This window comes from Cimex lectularius, unplaced genomic scaffold (assembly GCF_000648675.2).
Source record: "Cimex lectularius strain Harlan isolate CLEC.00 unplaced genomic scaffold, Clec_2.1 scaffold176, whole genome shotgun sequence".
Taxonomy (NCBI): domain Eukaryota; kingdom Metazoa; phylum Arthropoda; class Insecta; order Hemiptera; family Cimicidae; genus Cimex; species Cimex lectularius.
The window spans coordinates 100,769-119,063 of NW_019392891.1; the positions used below are offsets into that span (position 1 = coordinate 100,769).

Consider the following 18,295-nt stretch of genomic DNA (forward strand, 5'->3'; position numbering starts at 1 on the left):
AATAATGTACGAAAGTGTTTTATTACTGCAATAGATCGCTTATACTGCGCGGGTGGCTTCGACCGGATGGGAATCGATGAGAGAACATTTAAAACGATCAATAAAAACAGAAATTTATGTATAAATATGTGGTGATTAGTGACCGTTAATCGATATTTATTTACAAATCGTTAGAACATTTTCTTTATCGTGCGTTTTTTTCTGTTCAATTAATTAATCTTTTTATGTAAGTTGGTTAAAATGAAAAAGGTAGTGTCACGAGCGGGTTTCGAACCCACGACCTTCGGCTAAATACGCCGCTGCTCTACCATTTGAGCTATCGTGACAAGTGGTCAAGCAACGGCGTATTGAGGCAAAGGTCGTGGGTTCGAATCCCGCTCGTAACACTAAGTTTTTCAATTCAAACACAACCTTACAAAAAACGATTAATTATTTGAAAGAAGTAGTTTGGTCAATCAGACGACTAAATATAATGGATTTTTGTAATAAAGTTGTGAAATGTTGATATAACTTAAAAAGTATCTGGAATACAATTGAGGATCAGACAATGGACAGCTATTTTCCCGTCTAATTTGTAATTCAGAATGACCTCATAAAGTATTGACGTCTGCCCACGGGACACCCTGTATACAATTTTAATCACTTTTAAACTTAAAATATAGGGTTTTTTTCATAGAAACTCAACACCGTTTATACATTATTCTAGCATTTTTAAATATTGATCAAGACAGTTTTATTGATCTCGGACGAGTTTCTTTTGACTTCCCTCAGTCTATTTTCTAAATGTAGGATAATAGGAAGGTTTTTTCTTTGTAAAAAAAATCCACGGCTTTAGATCATAATAGCTTTTATTCTTAGTCTTAGGAGCAAAGACAATGACCTGTCGCGGTTGGGTTGATTAAAATCACAGAAATGTCCTAAAGAAAGGCTGTATTGACCAACATTGTTTTAGCTCCTTCAAACCAGAGACCCCACCCAGGGAAAGTTACGAGCTAAAGGTTACTAGATCACTTGTTTCCAACTTGATAACGGAAGAATGTTCAATCGTGATATTTCTGCGGCGGTTTTGAGGCATTGTTTTATCGATCCTGCCCATTAAGTGTTTTGATGTGGCCTAGGAGCGTTTTCCTGATAACTTGCTGTTCAAACAATTCTTTTCGAGCATAAATGGAAAATGGCAATTTGAAGATAATTATAAAAAAGGTGTGTGGTGATTAGTGACCGTTAATCGATATTTATTTAGAAATCGTGAGATGCGGTCTGGTGTGATGTAGGTTTCAGAAAAACATTTTCTTTATCGTGCCAACGTTTCGATCTTTATTGAGATCATCTTCAGGGCCTGGGATTTACAAACATTGTTTACATATAACAATTACATTTTGGATGTGGAAAAGTGAATTTATACAATGCAAATATATTTTTTATATATTCAATCAAAGTATTTCTACTCACTCAAGGAGTTTGTTTTCTGTGTATCCCAGGCCCTGAAGATGATCTCATTAAAGATCGAAACGTTGGCACGATAAAGAAAATGTTTTTCTGATACCTACATCACACCAGACCGCATCCCACGATTTCTAAATAAACATTTATGTATAATTTATCGTTTTATATTTATAATCGTTCATTTTTGTAATAAAAGAAATATATAACGTTCCATACTTTATAATACATAAAACTTTCTGAATTGTCCTTTTACTTTAAATTATACACCTCCAATCATTTTTGTTGCTTTAATTTTATATTTAATTTTATAAGAAAACTCCAGGGCTTTAATAACAGAATATTTGCCTTTGATTGTTATATTAATTAAGCATGTGCTCCCTTTGTAATTATACAAGAGTTATGCTTCAGGCATTTCCAAGTTTAGCCAGTGTAAATATTCATTGCACAATTAACTAATTAGTGTTGACTCTGATTCAGAGAGAATTGACTGAAATTTTCTAATAAATGTTGTACAATCTCTGATCTAAGTCAATGAATTTGTGTCTTTCAGCGCAAAAACTTTTCAAAGGCTCACGCAAGATACGAGCAGAGTCATGTCATGAATGTTCAGAATTGGTTTAAATTATTCCTAGGGGGAGAATATTTCATCGGATCGCCTAGGGACATGACAGAAAGATCCCTCATCCCTTATGAAATATCTCCAAAGGAGGCCACAGGGTTGTTTAAAACATTCATAAAAGTGTTTTTCGTTTTCACAAACGTCTTTTGTCATGAAAGCGAATCGATTTATATTCTTGGTCGGTCCGGCGACCAACAAGAGAGAATTTTTGGTCCCATCCTGGTACATTTCAACAAGATCTTTACAACCTACTCGATACAGATATTTTATCTTCTAACTCCATTCTGGTAGCTTAGAAGATAGTCGAGAGCAATGATGACCTCTAAGTACCAAACCTCTAAGTATTATGTTTTTAAAATTATTATTATTTCAATTAATTAAGGTTTTTAGTTGAGATAAAAAAGTCAATGGCACGAGCGGGATTCGAACCCACGATCTTCGGCTTGATACGCCGCTGCTCTACCACTTAAGCTATCGGGACCTCGATCCACTCGGACACTAACTTCCAATCTCAACCGCACCTTTGGAATTTTCCCTCCTTTTTGCCATTGACTTTTTTATCTCAACTAAAAACCGTAATTAATTGTAATATATTAATTGGTCAAGCGGACCACGAAATTAGGGAATTATTATTATTATTAAATCCATCCAATAAAATGTAAAACGAAGTAAATCTTCACTAAAGCTCTTCGTGGCCATTTCATTTGTCGCCGAGAAAAGAATCCTGATTACATGACATTTGAAAAAAGGCAAAAAAGGAGGGAAAATTTGAAAAGTAGGTTGACATGGGAAGTTGGTGACCGAATGGATGGAAGTCACGATAACTCAAGTGGTTAGAGCAGCGGCGTAATGAGCCGAAGGTCGTGGGTTCGAATCCCGTTCGTGACACTGGTGTCACTAGCTTTTTCATTTAAACCATGACCTTACATAAAAAGAATAATTCATTGAAAGAAATAATTTGGTCAATTCGACCACTAAATATAATGGATAAATTGCTAAGATAGCTTACAAACTTAAAATGTTCTATACATGACTACTTTAGTATTTTGGATTCCTTTGATAGCTCAACTTTGGAAAAAATAAAAATTGACCTCATCTTTCTTTATAAACTTATGAATTATCAGAACGAGTCTCCTTATTTACTTGTCAAATTAAACTTTAATGTTCCTCAGCTCCCATCTTTGAAACTTGAAATATTCCTCATTTCCGCCCATAAAACTAAGTACATAAAAGAATATCCCATTTATAGGTTAATGCACACAGCTTATCAATGCTTATCCACACCACACATACAAAGATAATATTAGCATTAGACGTAGATTTACTTATTAGGTACAATAAGTAAAAATAATTCACTAAAGCTCTCCGTGGCCATTTCATTTGTCGCCGAGAATCGAATCCTCAATACACGACGTTTGGAAATGGCATAAAAGGAGGGAAAGTACGAAAGGTGGGGTTGAGGTGGGAAGTTAGTGTCCGAGTGGATCGAAGTCACGATAGCTCAAGTGGTAGAGCAGCAGCGTATCGAGCCAAAGGTCGTGGGTTCGAATCCCGCTCGTGACACTGACTTTTTCATTTCAACCAATATCTTACATAAAGATTATTATTATTATTATAGAAACATTAAATAAACTACATACATGGCAGGTTTTTCCAGAAAAGGTTTTATATTTAATAATCCACATGCTTTTCTTCCCTCTACCTTTTTTCCTTCATATCATGATTCATAGCTTTGATGTTTTCAATATACTTCACTTAAAATATAAAATTTTAAAAATTTAGATTTCTTTATAAAAATTTATTTATCAATTCTTTGGATTCATCAGGCTCGTAGAAAGGCCTGCTTTTTCATTTACGCCTTTGGCATTTTGATTATACCGAAAATCATCTGGCAACAGGCTTGATTTGAATAAGGACAAAATCATTAGCTTAATTGTGTAGATTTTCATGAAACATTGGATTTCCATCCCAAAATTTGTTGATGATACAATGCAAAATTTTCAGCTATGTCCATATTAAATATTTTTTGAAAATTTTATTTTTTACCTTAAATCCAGTCGGACACCAGTCGACGAATTGGATTGAACGTTTCGTCTTGATAGTTGCGATCGCTGCGTTAACGTCTTTTGGTACGACATCACCTCTAAAACAGAAAATCATCATTCATTCAAAAAGGGAGAAAAATAATTTCACATCTGTTTTGAAATAAATCTCGGTTAGAAATAGATATGGAATATTGTTCTAATCGTGCTGTATTTATTTTTCTAAGAGTTTAATTGTATTTCAAACATTTCAATTTCTTAGAATTCACAGTATCAAACTCTATGTATAATTAACAAAATCATGTTGATCTCGTAAGCATATTCCTCGGGGTGAATGGGGATGAAGCTTCTCCACTCACGCTAATAAATTGCATTCTCTAACCTGACCCCGTTCATTCTCGCTAATAAGTACAATTATTTTTAAAAAATCACAGGCACACATCAACACAGAAATGCCTATAAATAGAAGTTCCTTTTTTTTCCACAATTACACAATTTTACAAGTGATTATCACATCATAAAGAGATTTGTGGGGCGGTGGCCGCAACGGTTTATGCGTTGACACGGCGTTCATCACTGTAAGTTCGAATCCAGGGGCCCTGCATGCAGGGGGGATTGGAACCCGACATACTTACAAATGGGATTTTCCAAAAACATCAGTACCCCGAGGGTTCATATAACCTCGTAGTTGAAAAGAAAAAAAAATTGTGTTTAAGTGCCGCCAATATAATACCTATAGACACTTTAAACAAATTCTACAGACATATGCACTGTCAACACGACACACCATAAGGACACATCTACATAGAAAACAAACACTTTGAGCCGTGAAGATGAACTCAATAAAGATCGAAACGTTGGCACGATAAAGAAAATGTTTTCTAAACCTACGTCACGCCAGACCGCATCTCACGATCTCCAAATAATTAATACTTAAGATAACAAAATTCCTCATTGTTAATGTCTTTTATGAATTTGTGTTTCATGAATTAATGGTGGGGTAAAAATACGTTAATTTGTACTATTCTTGAGGACTGTAATGTCAAAATTTGTATTCTGTTTCCTCAACACAATACAACTTTTGTATGTTTGTATCTTAAGACAAATCAATGCCATTGTCAAACGAGCTTTGCTAATCGTTATGATTAATATAATTGATTAAAGCTTGAAGTTGATACAATTTTTAGAATAAATCTTTTTCAAACTGAGGTAGGGAATTAATTGTTTTTGGTACCATTTTTTTTTTTTTAATGGATACCAAGGACTGAAGGAGTTCCCTCCTGAGCACTGCGGCTGAGCTGTACAGCTTATTGTACTTTATCCCTGACTCCATTTTTTTTGGGAGGGTCTCGCAACACAAATGTGAACTTGAGCCCCCGTTGTACCGGTGTTCTTCCATCGAAGAAACTCATTTTTAAGGGGGTTGGGACAAATTCAGGGTCGCTGAGATCCGATCCCCTTCCATTGATGAGTGCCTTGTCAATTTCTTTCAATTGCGGCCACCGGTTCCATTAGGCGTCAGAAAAAGTCCAGAGGCGACTGAGGGGATCGAACCCACGACCGCGGGATCTACTAGCCGAGAATCTGACGCCTTAACCACTCGGCTTTTTTTTTATACCATACTTTCATCCTCTATGTTTTATCTATGACACTTTCCTATATTTTGGTCGTTTCAGATGATTGTGGTTTTCCTTTTTTTTGGGGGGGGGGCTTTTCACGATCTCCAGTGGTTGTTAGAGGAGAAAGCAGGGTGAGATGACCCAGATCCACCGACGAAGACGAGATGTTGACTGATCGAATTACAGGTTCATCACCTGGGACAATGTCACAATATAAATTTAGCGTTTTTCGTTCTTCAGTTCGTGTATGGTTTTCTGAGGAAAAGGCCAGTGGTAATAGTCCGTGACATGGCGCTCATCAATGTAAGGTAAAGGTCGCGAGTTCGAATCCAGCGGCCCCGCACGCAGGGGGGATTCGAAACCGACATACTAGGTTTTTTTCAAAATCATCAGCACCCCGAGGGTTCATATAACCTCTGCTGATGCGAAACCCTTGTTTAGAAAAGAGAGAGAAAGAGTTGTGTGTGAGTTTGGTGATACCCATACGCAATCTAGCATGAATGACCTTTTCCCTTACTCATCCAGTCTCAGTAACCCAGGGACCGATCTCTTTTGTAATTCTAAACAATTCCAAGCATAGATAGCAATAAATAAAATAAAATTTGAAAAAAAAAGGTAAATTATCAAGATTGTATAAAAAAAGAACTGCGCATTAAAAAATATGAAAGGCATGTTTAGTTTTCTAGTTGTTTCTGTGTTATAAATCGTGATATTATAATCTGAGAGTGAGAAATTTTAATGTGTGCACTTTTCTGTTTTTTTGAATTGGTTTAAATAAAGTGACAAGACAACGAAACATAAAGATGTTTTGGACACTGGGAGACATTGGCCAAGGATAGTTTTAGGCCATGGCTCTAGGAGGCCCAGCCAGCCGAAACCGACAAGCCCCGGGAAGAGGAAGGTTTACCTTTTATGTTATATATGTTATAAACTCTCTTTCACGAAGGTCCATTCGGGGATGTGAATAAAAACCACCAACCACGTTTCGATCTTTATTGAGCCCTGAAGATGATCTCAATAAAGATCGAAACGTGTCACGATAAAGAAAATGTTTTTCAGAAACCTACGTCACACCAGACCGCACTTCACGATTTCTGAATAATTATCGATTAACGGTCACTAATCACCACACATTAAATATAGAATTTAGTCCAGTTTGAAAAGACCTGTTATAAATATTTTCCATCGAATAAAACGATTTTCTCCTGAAAGAGTTTCCATCCCCCTTTTTTTTTAAATCGTATTGTAATATTTTTAGTGTATTCCAAGGAAATAGATTCTGTGACAACGAAAGGATTCTGTCAACGATAAGCCTGGGAATGGGACTCTCACTTTAGTCGAATCCTCCCAAGTAAATTGCCTTCGTGAGAATGAATCGAACCCACGACTCAAAATAAATACAGCCGGCAAGGGGAAAAAAATCTATCTTTCACTAAGACTCAAAGCTTCTCATCTAGTTACGGAAATTGTTCCGCTCGATCTGGAACATGACTTCCTTACCAAGTCTTTGTGACAAAGAACCCTTAGATCAACCGCCAATGCAATAAAAAAAAAGTTTTCTGTCTGTAAGAAATTCATTATAAGAGATAGAAAGCTGATTAAATCAGCAAAAATGAAGAAATCTTTCATGATTCATAAGATAATCAGTAATGAAATTCGATAGTAACTTTTCAGAAAGTGCTACAAAGTATTCAAGTCGAAGAAAAATTAATTATATAATCAGAGCAAAACAAATTTTCAATAAATCTTAGCATAAAAGCATAAAGCTCCCTTGGAGGAGAAATTTATTTGTCTTGCGTCAAATGAGTAAAAGAGAAATTTTTCTTTTAGCATAATAATGATCTTAACGGCAGTTATAGAAAATTCGTGAAAAATGACGTAACTTTAGATCCAGGGTTTATAATGATGAAAAAGATTTTAATTACGATGGCAAAAAGTGATAATAAATTTTCATTTTTTAAACATTATTCATCACAAAAAAATATACAAAAATGCTTTAGATAATAAATAAGTTATATCTAAGTCCTCTTGTATTCCACATCTTGCAAGATTACGTACTTGGACTTCACAAAGTACCATATTTAGACCGCTTTTAGCCCAAGTTTGTGGGTTTATTTGCACGACAACTTTAAACCGCCCAATCGACTCTTATTTAATTTTGTTGGCAAGTTGGCGAGATTTGAAGGGAAGTTTGTCCCAGAGGGTCTTATTCACGAACTTGTCCAACTTGGTTATTTCACCCCCAAAATTTTATTCCGTTATTTGTAAGCCTCACGAATTCTTGACAATTTTTATATTTCAAAAATTATAAGTTTTACTTATGTGTTATACTCTAATAAAATTACATAACTTATTGATATTTTTTTTCTTTTGAAATGTTAAATATCTGGCAGAGAGGGGGAATAAGGACGTGGAATCCGCCATTTTAATGAAACTATTTTTGGTGATGCTAGGTGCTGCAAAGCTGACCTCCAACTTCATCCTCAATGCACCCCTATACATAAAACAAGCTCCTGGACTTCGATCTTTCCATCGTTAATCCCAGACCGACATTTTCATTTCGCAACTGTCACTCAGCAGTGCCGCCGCGATGTAGCTGTTATTTCTGTCTTCCTTGGAACAGAATTGTTTCCTTTCTTGAAATGGATCAGGCTTTTGATCGAGTTTGGTATCAGATGTTCTTCCTCAAAGACTTTCTTCTCTCTAGATACTTACTGCCTTGCCCTTCGAGATACCTCTCTGACCGGTACTTACGAGTTATTGAAGGGTCCACGTCATCCCTACATACTTTATCCTCGCCTGTCCCACAGGGCAGAGTTCTAGTCCCCGTACTACACGTTATATACAGTTGGATTCACTCGTTTCAACTAGAAACCTTCAGGAAGACCTCACTCTGCTGAAGTCATGGTGTGAAAGTAAAATTTAACCCAGAAAAATCCACTCACATAACCTTTACTCTCCTCCGGTCTACTACAATCGGATACCTCTCCCAACTGCTTCAAGGTGCGGTACTTTGAACAAAATACTGATAATCGTCTGCCAAGGGGGCAGACGATAATCGTACGACGACAAGAAGTAATGAAACTTTAGAGATTCTTTCACGACTTCTCATAAGCAAAAGTCTGCAAAAGCATATGACACCATTGCGAAGCCGATATGGACTTTCGGACTGGAAGTGTCGGGTTCAGCCAAACATTCCAAAATCGTCGTCATCTAAAGAACCAAATCCATAATCTTCAGAAAAATCCTCGATGTTCCATTTTTTTTGACCGACGTATAGTCCTTTCATTGATGTGACCCCCGCTATCGTCAACTTCATGCAAACCTCCCAACAACCATAAATCTTCAAATACAAAATTGACATCCCGAGGAATTCCCACCAAACGTCCTAGATCACCTAGGACCCATAGGGGTAGGGTTAACGGGTAGTTTCTTTACCTTTGTTTATTTATTTTAATTTATAACCTCACTCTTGTTTGGTTAGACGATCAGTTTCACCTACAAAGAATTGTATCCCGAACATTCATTGGACGTAGAGATAAGGACTAATTAATTTATTTCCGACACCAAACCTTCATACTGCGAGCCACCTGATGACGACTAGAGAACGAAAGTCTCGGATTTTTCTCTGCTCAGGTTCGAAAATTCCGACGGTTTAGTATGCCATTAGAGGTAAACTTGGATTCATCAGTCTAAGATGTATGGAAGGACGTTTTCTTCAGCCTCCCAAATCGAATTTTGTGCAAGGAACGTTAGACGCCTGTCATAACCAAAGTCCCGAAGACCCTGGACAAGATATGGCTTAAAATTGTAAGTCTGAAGTACATCTTTCATTTTTTTTAAAACTTAAAACCCTTAAAAACAATTTAAAATGGGAATACACCATTGTTTTAGCGTAAAATTTCCTTTAAAATGACGTGTCAGTTTTGAAGTCGAGCTGGATTCTCTCTCTCTCTCTCTCTCTCTCTCTATATATATATANTATATATATATAATTTTTGCAAAGTAGTAGGGACTGAAAGAAAGAAGTTATAAAACGGATGTTCGCAGAATACTAACAGGTTTTTTCTACATGGCATTACAGACGCAATATGGATCGTAACTGAAATTTTGAAGTTGAGCTGGGCCTGAGGTACGTAGTGCAATTTTTCTTAAAGAAAAGGTAAAATTTGAAACTACACCCTTCCAACATTTCAGAGAGGAATTCGGTATTTTCGCGAACGTAAAGTAAAATATTTAGCTCCTCGGCGAAATTACGCTGCCGATTTCTTTCTTCCATAACTTTGAACAATGTTAAATTCGATTGCACCATTGGTTTCAGCATACAAAATACTTTAAAATGATGTGCCAGGATGTATAAGGGATATATTTGAAATTTATCCTCTAAGCGATTTCTGGTTTTCCGAATAATCTGTCCAGCTTTGGAAAATAATAGTTCAGAGCGAACAGATGTTCCAGGCAAATAAATTGAACAACTCCTGATAGGTCATTTTCATATCAGAATAATATGGGTCATTCCCTATTCACAAAAGTGGAAATTAGGAAAAACTGAAAAAAGTTTATAAAACATCGACAGCCCACCATCGATAGTCAAAAACATCGACCATCGATGCTTATCCCTATCTTGAAGTGGACCCGCAGCTTGGGCCTTTCATCCTGGTCTGTCCACAGTGGTTTGGTTTGTTATGACCTAGTCTTGATCTTATCAACTTTGATCCAAAAGAATTACTTGAACCTTAAGATAAGAAATTGGGGTGAACTTGGATTCATCAGTCTTGGATATATGGAAGGACGTTTTCTTCAGCCTCCCAAATCGAATTTTGTGCAAGGAACTTTAGACACCTGTCATAAGCAGAGTCCCGAAGTCCCTGGACAAGATGAGAGCGGCATAAAATTGTAAGTCGGGAGTACATATCTAATTTTATTTTTTGAAAAACCTAAAACCCTTCCAACATTTCGGAGAGGAATTCGGATTTTCGAGAACATACAGTAAAATATTTACCTCCTCGTCGAAATTACGCCGCCAGTTTCTTTTTGCCATAACTTTGACCAATGTAAAATCCAATTGCACGATTGTTTTCAACGTAAAAAATTATTTAAAATAATTTGTCAGGATGTATAAGGGATATATTTGAAATTTTGAAGTTGAATTGGGTCTGAGGTACCCTGCATAATTTTTCTGCAAAAAAAGATAAAAATTTCAAACTAGCTCGACAAATATTAACCATGTTTTTTATAGTGTATTGGATCAAGAGAAATTCAGCCCGACCATCTAAAAAAAGACACTGTATAGCCAATATGCCATTTTTGAGTTTAGTCACTAATTTTTACCTAATGTCCGTCTGTTGGCCATTATTGGTGAAGGTTCCAGGTTAATTTCTTGTCAACGATAATTCCTTGATATTTAACCGTTGCCTTCAAATATTAGATATTAATGGTGACCAAACTACACCAATTCTAGGATATTGGTGCAATCCAGTTTGCCCATCTAGATACCCTAGGTTATGTGTTCACTGACATGATGCATTCAAAGATGACATGGGTGGCAATTTTTTCCTTCTCATGGCATAACGAACTAATGGTATAATTATTGAATACCCGTGTTGGGTTACCAGTGACCGGTATACAGGGTGTCCCAGTTCCTTCTGGCGAAACTCAGGCAATCGATTATAATCTTCGTTTGGAGCAAAAAATGCTCAGGAGAAAATTTTCGGAAAGTTCTCCATTTTGAAGATATTCGTCAATTTAGGTTTTTTCAACTTTTCACTACCTTACCACATAAAAAAGCTTACAACTTCCAAAATGTTGAGACTACAATAAATCCAATTACACCATTTGAAATAACGCTAAATTTACCGTAAGATACTTCTATTTGCAATAATCTGAATGACAGAAAATGTTAGCCAATATCAGTTGAAACATGTCAAAATTACAAAATTTAAAATTTTGGTCATGATTGCACGTTCTACTGAGGTTACAAAAAAAAACCTACAACTTGTCAAATTTCACAGAAACTTCTTCATCTAATAGAGAACTTATCGAAAATTTTCTCCTTAACATTTTTTGTTCCAAACGAAGAGTAGAATCGATTCCCTGAGTTTCGTCAGAAGGAACTGGGACACCATGTATAGCCTATCCTGTTTAACTTTTCCTACGTGGTAGGGATGAAGGGAAAGAAGTTCTAAAACACATCAGGTTCACAGAATAATAACAGGTTTTTTTTACATCGTACTACAGAAGCAATATCCAACAATGATAAGTTGTAAATGAAATTTTGAAGTTGAACTGGGCTTGAAGTACCTAGTACAATTTTTCTTCAAGAAAAGATAAAATTGAAACTACACTAAATTTTTTTTTCTTAGCTTCATGGTTTAAGAAAAATTCACACGGGAAATCTAAAAAGGACATCCTGTATATTAATCTAAGCGGAGCAAACTAATCCATCATATTATATGAATTCGAAAATTTAAAAAAAATTTTAATTTAAACCCTAATAAGGTAATTCTTTAAGACCAAATTCATTAAGCGAGCTAAAATCATGGTTGCGCAGATCTCAAGTCGAGGAATTAAGTAGTCTTCAGGAGACATTTTTGATTTGGCTCAAATAAGACTCACTTCAATTTAGTTCTGTTCCGAAACGAATGTAAACAACGCCCACGAACCCTTTCTAAGATGTCACAAAATCCAATTAGGCCAACTCCGCGCTTCAGATAGGAGAATATTTTAAAGAGATATTTTAAAAAGTTCATTTTAAAAAATGAATAACCGATTGTGTATTATTTATTATTATTAACTTTTTCCCGTGAAATTAACCTTCTTTTTAATTCACTAGTTTTCGTGGTCCGCTTGACCAATTAATTAAGGTTTTTAGTTGAGATAAAAAAGTCAGTGTCACGTGCGGTATTCGAACCCACGACCTTCGGCTCAATACGCCGATGCTCTACCACTTGAGCTATCGTGACCTCGATCCACTCGGACACCAACTTTTTTTAAATATCATTTTAGTGTTTTTAAATTTCAAATTATCTCCCTTTTCAATTCAAATTAACTATTTTTTGAAGCTTTAAAAAACTCAAACTCAAACAATAAAATGTACTGTACTTAAACCGTTTAAATTAACCAAATTAACCCTTTTTAACTGTGAATTAATCTCAAACTCAAACAGTAAAACCTCCTCAGACGTCTCCTTAAAATCCGTCTGAATTCTAATATGTAGGAAATATAAAATTTTTGCAATGTGTGTAGAAATGTAAAGAAATCCGTATAATATAATTTTTACGTCAATTTAACCCTTTTAACTATAAATTAATCTTTTTTAAATATCAAATTAACAGCAGAAAATATAACGTTTGTGCAATGCGTATAATGTAAAGACATAAAAAGTATGGTTTTTTTACAAGTCTACCCCTTTTCCGTCAAATTAACATTTCTTAATTGCTAACTAATCTGCGTTTATTTCAAATTAACACTTTAATTAAAGCATTGAAAATCTTCAGAAAATGGTATGAAATATGAGTGTGTCAAACAAAATTCCTGTATATTTGAGAATTATTTCATACAAAATAATTGGGCAAATTAGTTTCCATTAAAACTAAAAGTTTGAAATTCAATATAAAAAAATTGTTGTCATAATTTCAGATTTAAAAAAAATATAAAATAACAATTTTTTAGTTCCATTTATGTATATATGTGTATACATATATATGTATATGTTATATATATAAATCTTCAGTTATTAAAAGAATCATTATATTTAATTTTATATCCGTTTATCTTAAGTTAAAAGAATAATACTTTATTTTTTATAAACTTTATATATTAGTTTTTAGTTGAGATAAAAAAGTCAGTGTCACGAACGGGATTCGAACCCACGACGTGGCCATTTCGTTTGTCGCCGAGAATCAAATAGATTACACGACATTTGAAAAATGGCAAAAAGGAGGGAAAATTCAAAAAGATGGGGTTGAGATGGGAAGTTAGTGACCGAGTGGACCGAGGTCGCGATAGCTCAAGTGGTAGAGCAGCGGCGTATCTAGCAGAACTGACTTTTTTATCTCAACTAAAAATCTTAATTAATTGAAAGATATTAATTGGTCAAGCGGACCACGAAAACTAGTGAATTTATATATAAGGTATTGGTTGAAATGAAAAAGCTAGTGTCACGGGTTGGATTCGAACCCACGACCTTCGGCTAAATACGCCGCTGCTCTACCACTTAAGCTATCGTGACTTGGATCCAATCGGGCAACAACTCCCCTCATTTCAACTCATACCTTACATAAAAAGATTAATTAATTGAAAGAAGTTATTTGGTCAATCGGACCACGAAATATAATGGATTTATTTATATATTTAATTTGTATATCACTTTTAATATTAATTGTAAAGAGATTTTATATTGTCTTTTAAGAACCCAATTATTTTATATTAAAAACCAACCTAAAATACACATTAATTTTACTATACCTGCTTATATTTCATACCATCTCCTAAGTTGTTTTATGCTTTAAAGAATAGGTTATTTTGAATTAAAAAAGGGTTAAATGATTTTAAAAAAGGTTAATTTGAGACACACACACACACAGAGAGAGAGAGAGAGAGAGAGAGAGAGAGAGAGAGAGGGAGAGAGAGAGAGTGAGAGAGAATTCTTTATGGGACTAGAATCCCCCTAAGAATAACGATAAGGTTACAAAAAAATTTCAAATCTGGCACTTGAATTAATGAAGGTTTGACGTTAACATATAGTGAAATAAGTTAGATTAAATCACATAATACAAAATATAAAAAATAGAAATAATAATAGCAACAATAAGAATTTATGGAAAAGTAGTGATATAGATAAAGAATTCTCTGTTTTTTGCGAACATAATCACAAACTGTAAGCTTAAAAGTTGAGAAACGGAAGGTAACAAGCTTCCTAATGATGCAAAGGCAATTAATATCGTGAATTATGTTTCTCTGCTTTGAGGAAGATGAGGTGTTGGAACGGGAGAGGTTTAAAAGTGGTAAGAGATGCTATGCGGATTGGCAAAGGACGAGAATTCCAGAGATGTGTGATTCGAACAAGGAAGGACCTCTCAAAGGTGGAGGTTTTATGACGAGGTAGATAGACAAGTGTCACTACTCAACAAAAAAAAAAAAAAAAAAAATACAGGACAGCCAATTGGAAGTTTACTTTTTTTTACTTATGTATTAAGTACACGTCATTACGGTTGTTGACGATAAAAACTGTCATGATCCATCAATATTGTCTTTCCTCTCTCCAGGTCGTAAGGGAAAACACAAAACTTTAAAAATCCAGCTGTACCTGCCCCTAATAAACTACCCCTTTTTCGCTTGTGACACTTTTCGTGCATTTTGGCTCTCAGTAATTTAAGTTAGTTTGTTTGCTCTAACAACAATTGTGGTCAATCAATGACTCTAAGTGTAATAATTTTTTTCTGATGGTAATAGACAACATACAAACCTAACAAATGAGCATAAATATCGAAGTAGTATGTTTTACTAAGATTATTTTTGTCCCAAATGTGCTTTCCTTCTGGAGTCAGGGCTACTTAGTTATTTTAAATAACTAATTAATTATTGAAATAAAGGTTTTATTGATTATTAAAAATATTGTAATAAAACATAAAAAAATCGTTGAAACTATAAAATAATGTAAAAGTTAAACGACAACATGTTTAAAATTATGAAAAAACAATATTATAATTAAAAATGTTATTAAAATAAAAGAAGAAACTAGAATAATTTCGAACAATTTAGATCAAAGTATGGTTTTGAATAATAAAGAAAAATCAGTTGTTACTGCGAATCTTTCGACTTATTATAAGTCATCATCAGGGCCTATACTAATTTCACATTACGAAAAACATATTTGTACTATTGATTCAAAATTGTTTTACATAATTAATTAAGGTTTTTAGTTGAGATAAAAAAAGTCAATGGCACGAGCGGGATTCGAACCCATTATCTTCGGCTAGATACGCCGCTGCTCTACCACTTGAGCTATCGTGACCTCGATCCACTCGGACATCAACTTCCTATTTCAACCCCACCTTTTGAGTTTTCCCTACTTTTTGCCATTTTTCAAATGTCGTATAATCGGATTGGATTCTCGGCGCCAAATGAAATGGCCACGGAGAGCTTTAGTGAAGTGTACTTCAGTTAATCCATTAAATTCACTAATTTCGTGGTAGGCTTGACCAATTAATATATTACAGTTAATTAAGGTTTTTAGTTGAGATAAAAAAATCAATGGCACGAGCGGGATTCGAACCCACGATCTTCGGCTAGATACGCCGCTGCTCTACCATTTGAGGTATCGTGACAAGTGGTCGAGCAACGGCGTATTGAGGCAAAGGTCGTGGGTTCGAATCCCGCTCGTAACACTAAGTTTTTCAATTCAAACACAACCTTACATAAAAAGATTAATTATTTGAAAGAAGTAGTTTGGTCAATCAGACGACTAAATATAATGGATTTTTGTAATAAAGTTGTGAAATGTTGATATAACTTAAAAAGTATCTGGAATACAATTGAGAATCAGACATTGGACAGCTATTTTCCCGTCTAATTTGTAATTCAGAATGACCTCATAAAGTATTGACGTCTGCCCACGGGACACCCTGTATCCGTGGCCATTTCATTTGTCGCCGAGAATCCAATTCGATTACACGACATTTGACAATTGGCAAAAAGGAGGGAAAATTCAAAAAGGTAGGGTTGAGATGGGAAGTTAGTGTCCGATTGGATCGAGGTCACGATAGCTGAAGTGGTAGAGCAGCGGCGTATCTAGCCGAAGATCGTGGGTTCAAATCCCGCTCGTGCCATTGACTTTTTATCTCAACTAAAAACCTTAATTAATTGTAATATATTAATTGGACAAGCGGACCACGAAATTAGTGAATTTAGTCTTACGTATTGTGAAAATGTGACTTCGGTACAGCATAAAATCCTCCACTAAACAAGAAAAAACTGGCGTAACTCAAAATGTGCCACTTTTCCTGATAAATACTCATACCGATGCTTTAAAGCTCGACATAGAAAAAATATATGCCACTATTTGTACGTTCCCGCCAGTTCAAAAGCGACAGTAGCAGCTAAGTGTACACCTACAGTTGTATCATTTTTTCTGTAGCATCACACACCCGAATCCTTCATCAGAGGTCATTGGCAAACGGGCTGGACTTAAGAGAGTGGATAGAGGATTTGAACTAAAGTAAGTTGAAAATTTAGGGGGTGCCGAAAATAAATCAGAACAAAAGTTAATCAGTATTTTCAGTCGCTTTTCTTATTCCTCAGAAAGTTCACCATAAGCGACATAGCTCTAGTCAAAGAGAGGAAAGATGAGGGAGGAGACAAGGAGTCTACTATTAGTGAAAGGGAAAAGGAGCCAGGACTGTAATTTTTAGTTAAAAAGATTTATTTGATGGAAAAAAAGCTATTTTTAAATTTCATTTTAGCTATTTTATATTTCATTTCTCATATAAATCCGGTCTGCAATGCACAACAGCCTGAGAACAACATTTGAAAAAATTACTTGAAATAATTCACTAAATTTCGTGGACCGATTGACCACATAGCACCTTTCAATTAATTAATCTTTATGTAAGGTATTGGTTGAGGTAAAAAGTCAGCGTCAAGAGCGGGATTCGAACCCACGACCTTCGGCTAAATATGCCGCTCTACCACTTGAGCTATCGTGACTTCGATCCCTTCATACACTTACTTCCCATCTCAACCAAAACTTACGAATTGGAAAAATGACAAAAAGGAGGGGAAATTCGTAAGGTTGGGTTGATATGGGAAATAGTATTCGAGTGGATCGATGTCATGCTAGCTCAAGTGGTTAGAACAGGGGCGTATTGAGGTCGTGTGTTCGAATCCCGCTCGTGACGCTGACTTTTTTATCTCAACCAATACCTTACATAAAGGTTAATTAATTGAAATAATGTTTTCTCTCCTAATGCCCTTTGGCAAGAACACTCAGACACGTATTTTATGCCATAGTATCACAAAAGCAAGTCTCATCGGTACTCAAGTTCGCTGTAAAAATTGCTGCACAAATATTACAAAATCGTAAAATTACTAATGTAACACAGGAATAAAATCTGACAAGAATTAATGCTTTGTAAATTGCTGCTTTCGCCATCTATACAAGGATTGACGAATTACCAAACAACGGAAATTCAAGCACTGTTTATAACTATAATAACTGCAAGTAAATATATTATTTGCGCTATTTTAAACTTGATTTTTGCCAATATAGTTCCTGCTCACTTTTTATACTTCAAGAAAAGTCCACAGTCCAATTTTAAGTGTTTTAGTAGGATGCATATTGCGTTAAATGGGGGATGCCTACTGGCGGTAAGGGTGGAATTTTAGGTATTTGTTTCTTCCTAGGGAACATGTCCATGGACGAGTCTGTATTAAACGGATATTAGAACTTTTAGTTCAACCCTAAAGTTATGTATGTTCATATCGACTTCACTACTGTTTATGAATAGTTTGACAGTCAATCACAATTTAGGCCGCCAGTCAAAAAGTTTCTGTTCCTGTCTTTAGTCTTC

The 18,295-nt window shown here is 35.2% G+C and overlaps 1 protein-coding gene and 1 non-coding gene across 2 annotated transcripts in view; one reads left to right on the forward strand and one right to left on the reverse strand.

Annotated features, from left to right (window-relative positions):
• Positions 1-18,295, reverse strand: part of LOC106674051 (tubulin alpha-1A chain) — a 64,443-nt gene that overhangs the window by 1,733 nt on the left and 44,415 nt on the right. Inside the window, exon 7 of the mRNA XM_014406492.1 lies at positions 4,112-4,208. Coding sequence (XP_014261978.1) covers positions 4,112-4,208 — 97 coding nt within the window. The remainder of the gene's footprint in view (positions 1-4,111; positions 4,209-18,295) is intronic.
• Positions 2,880-2,953, forward strand: Trnai-aau. Its single transcript has one exon. It is a non-coding gene; the product is annotated as a tRNA-Ile (tRNA).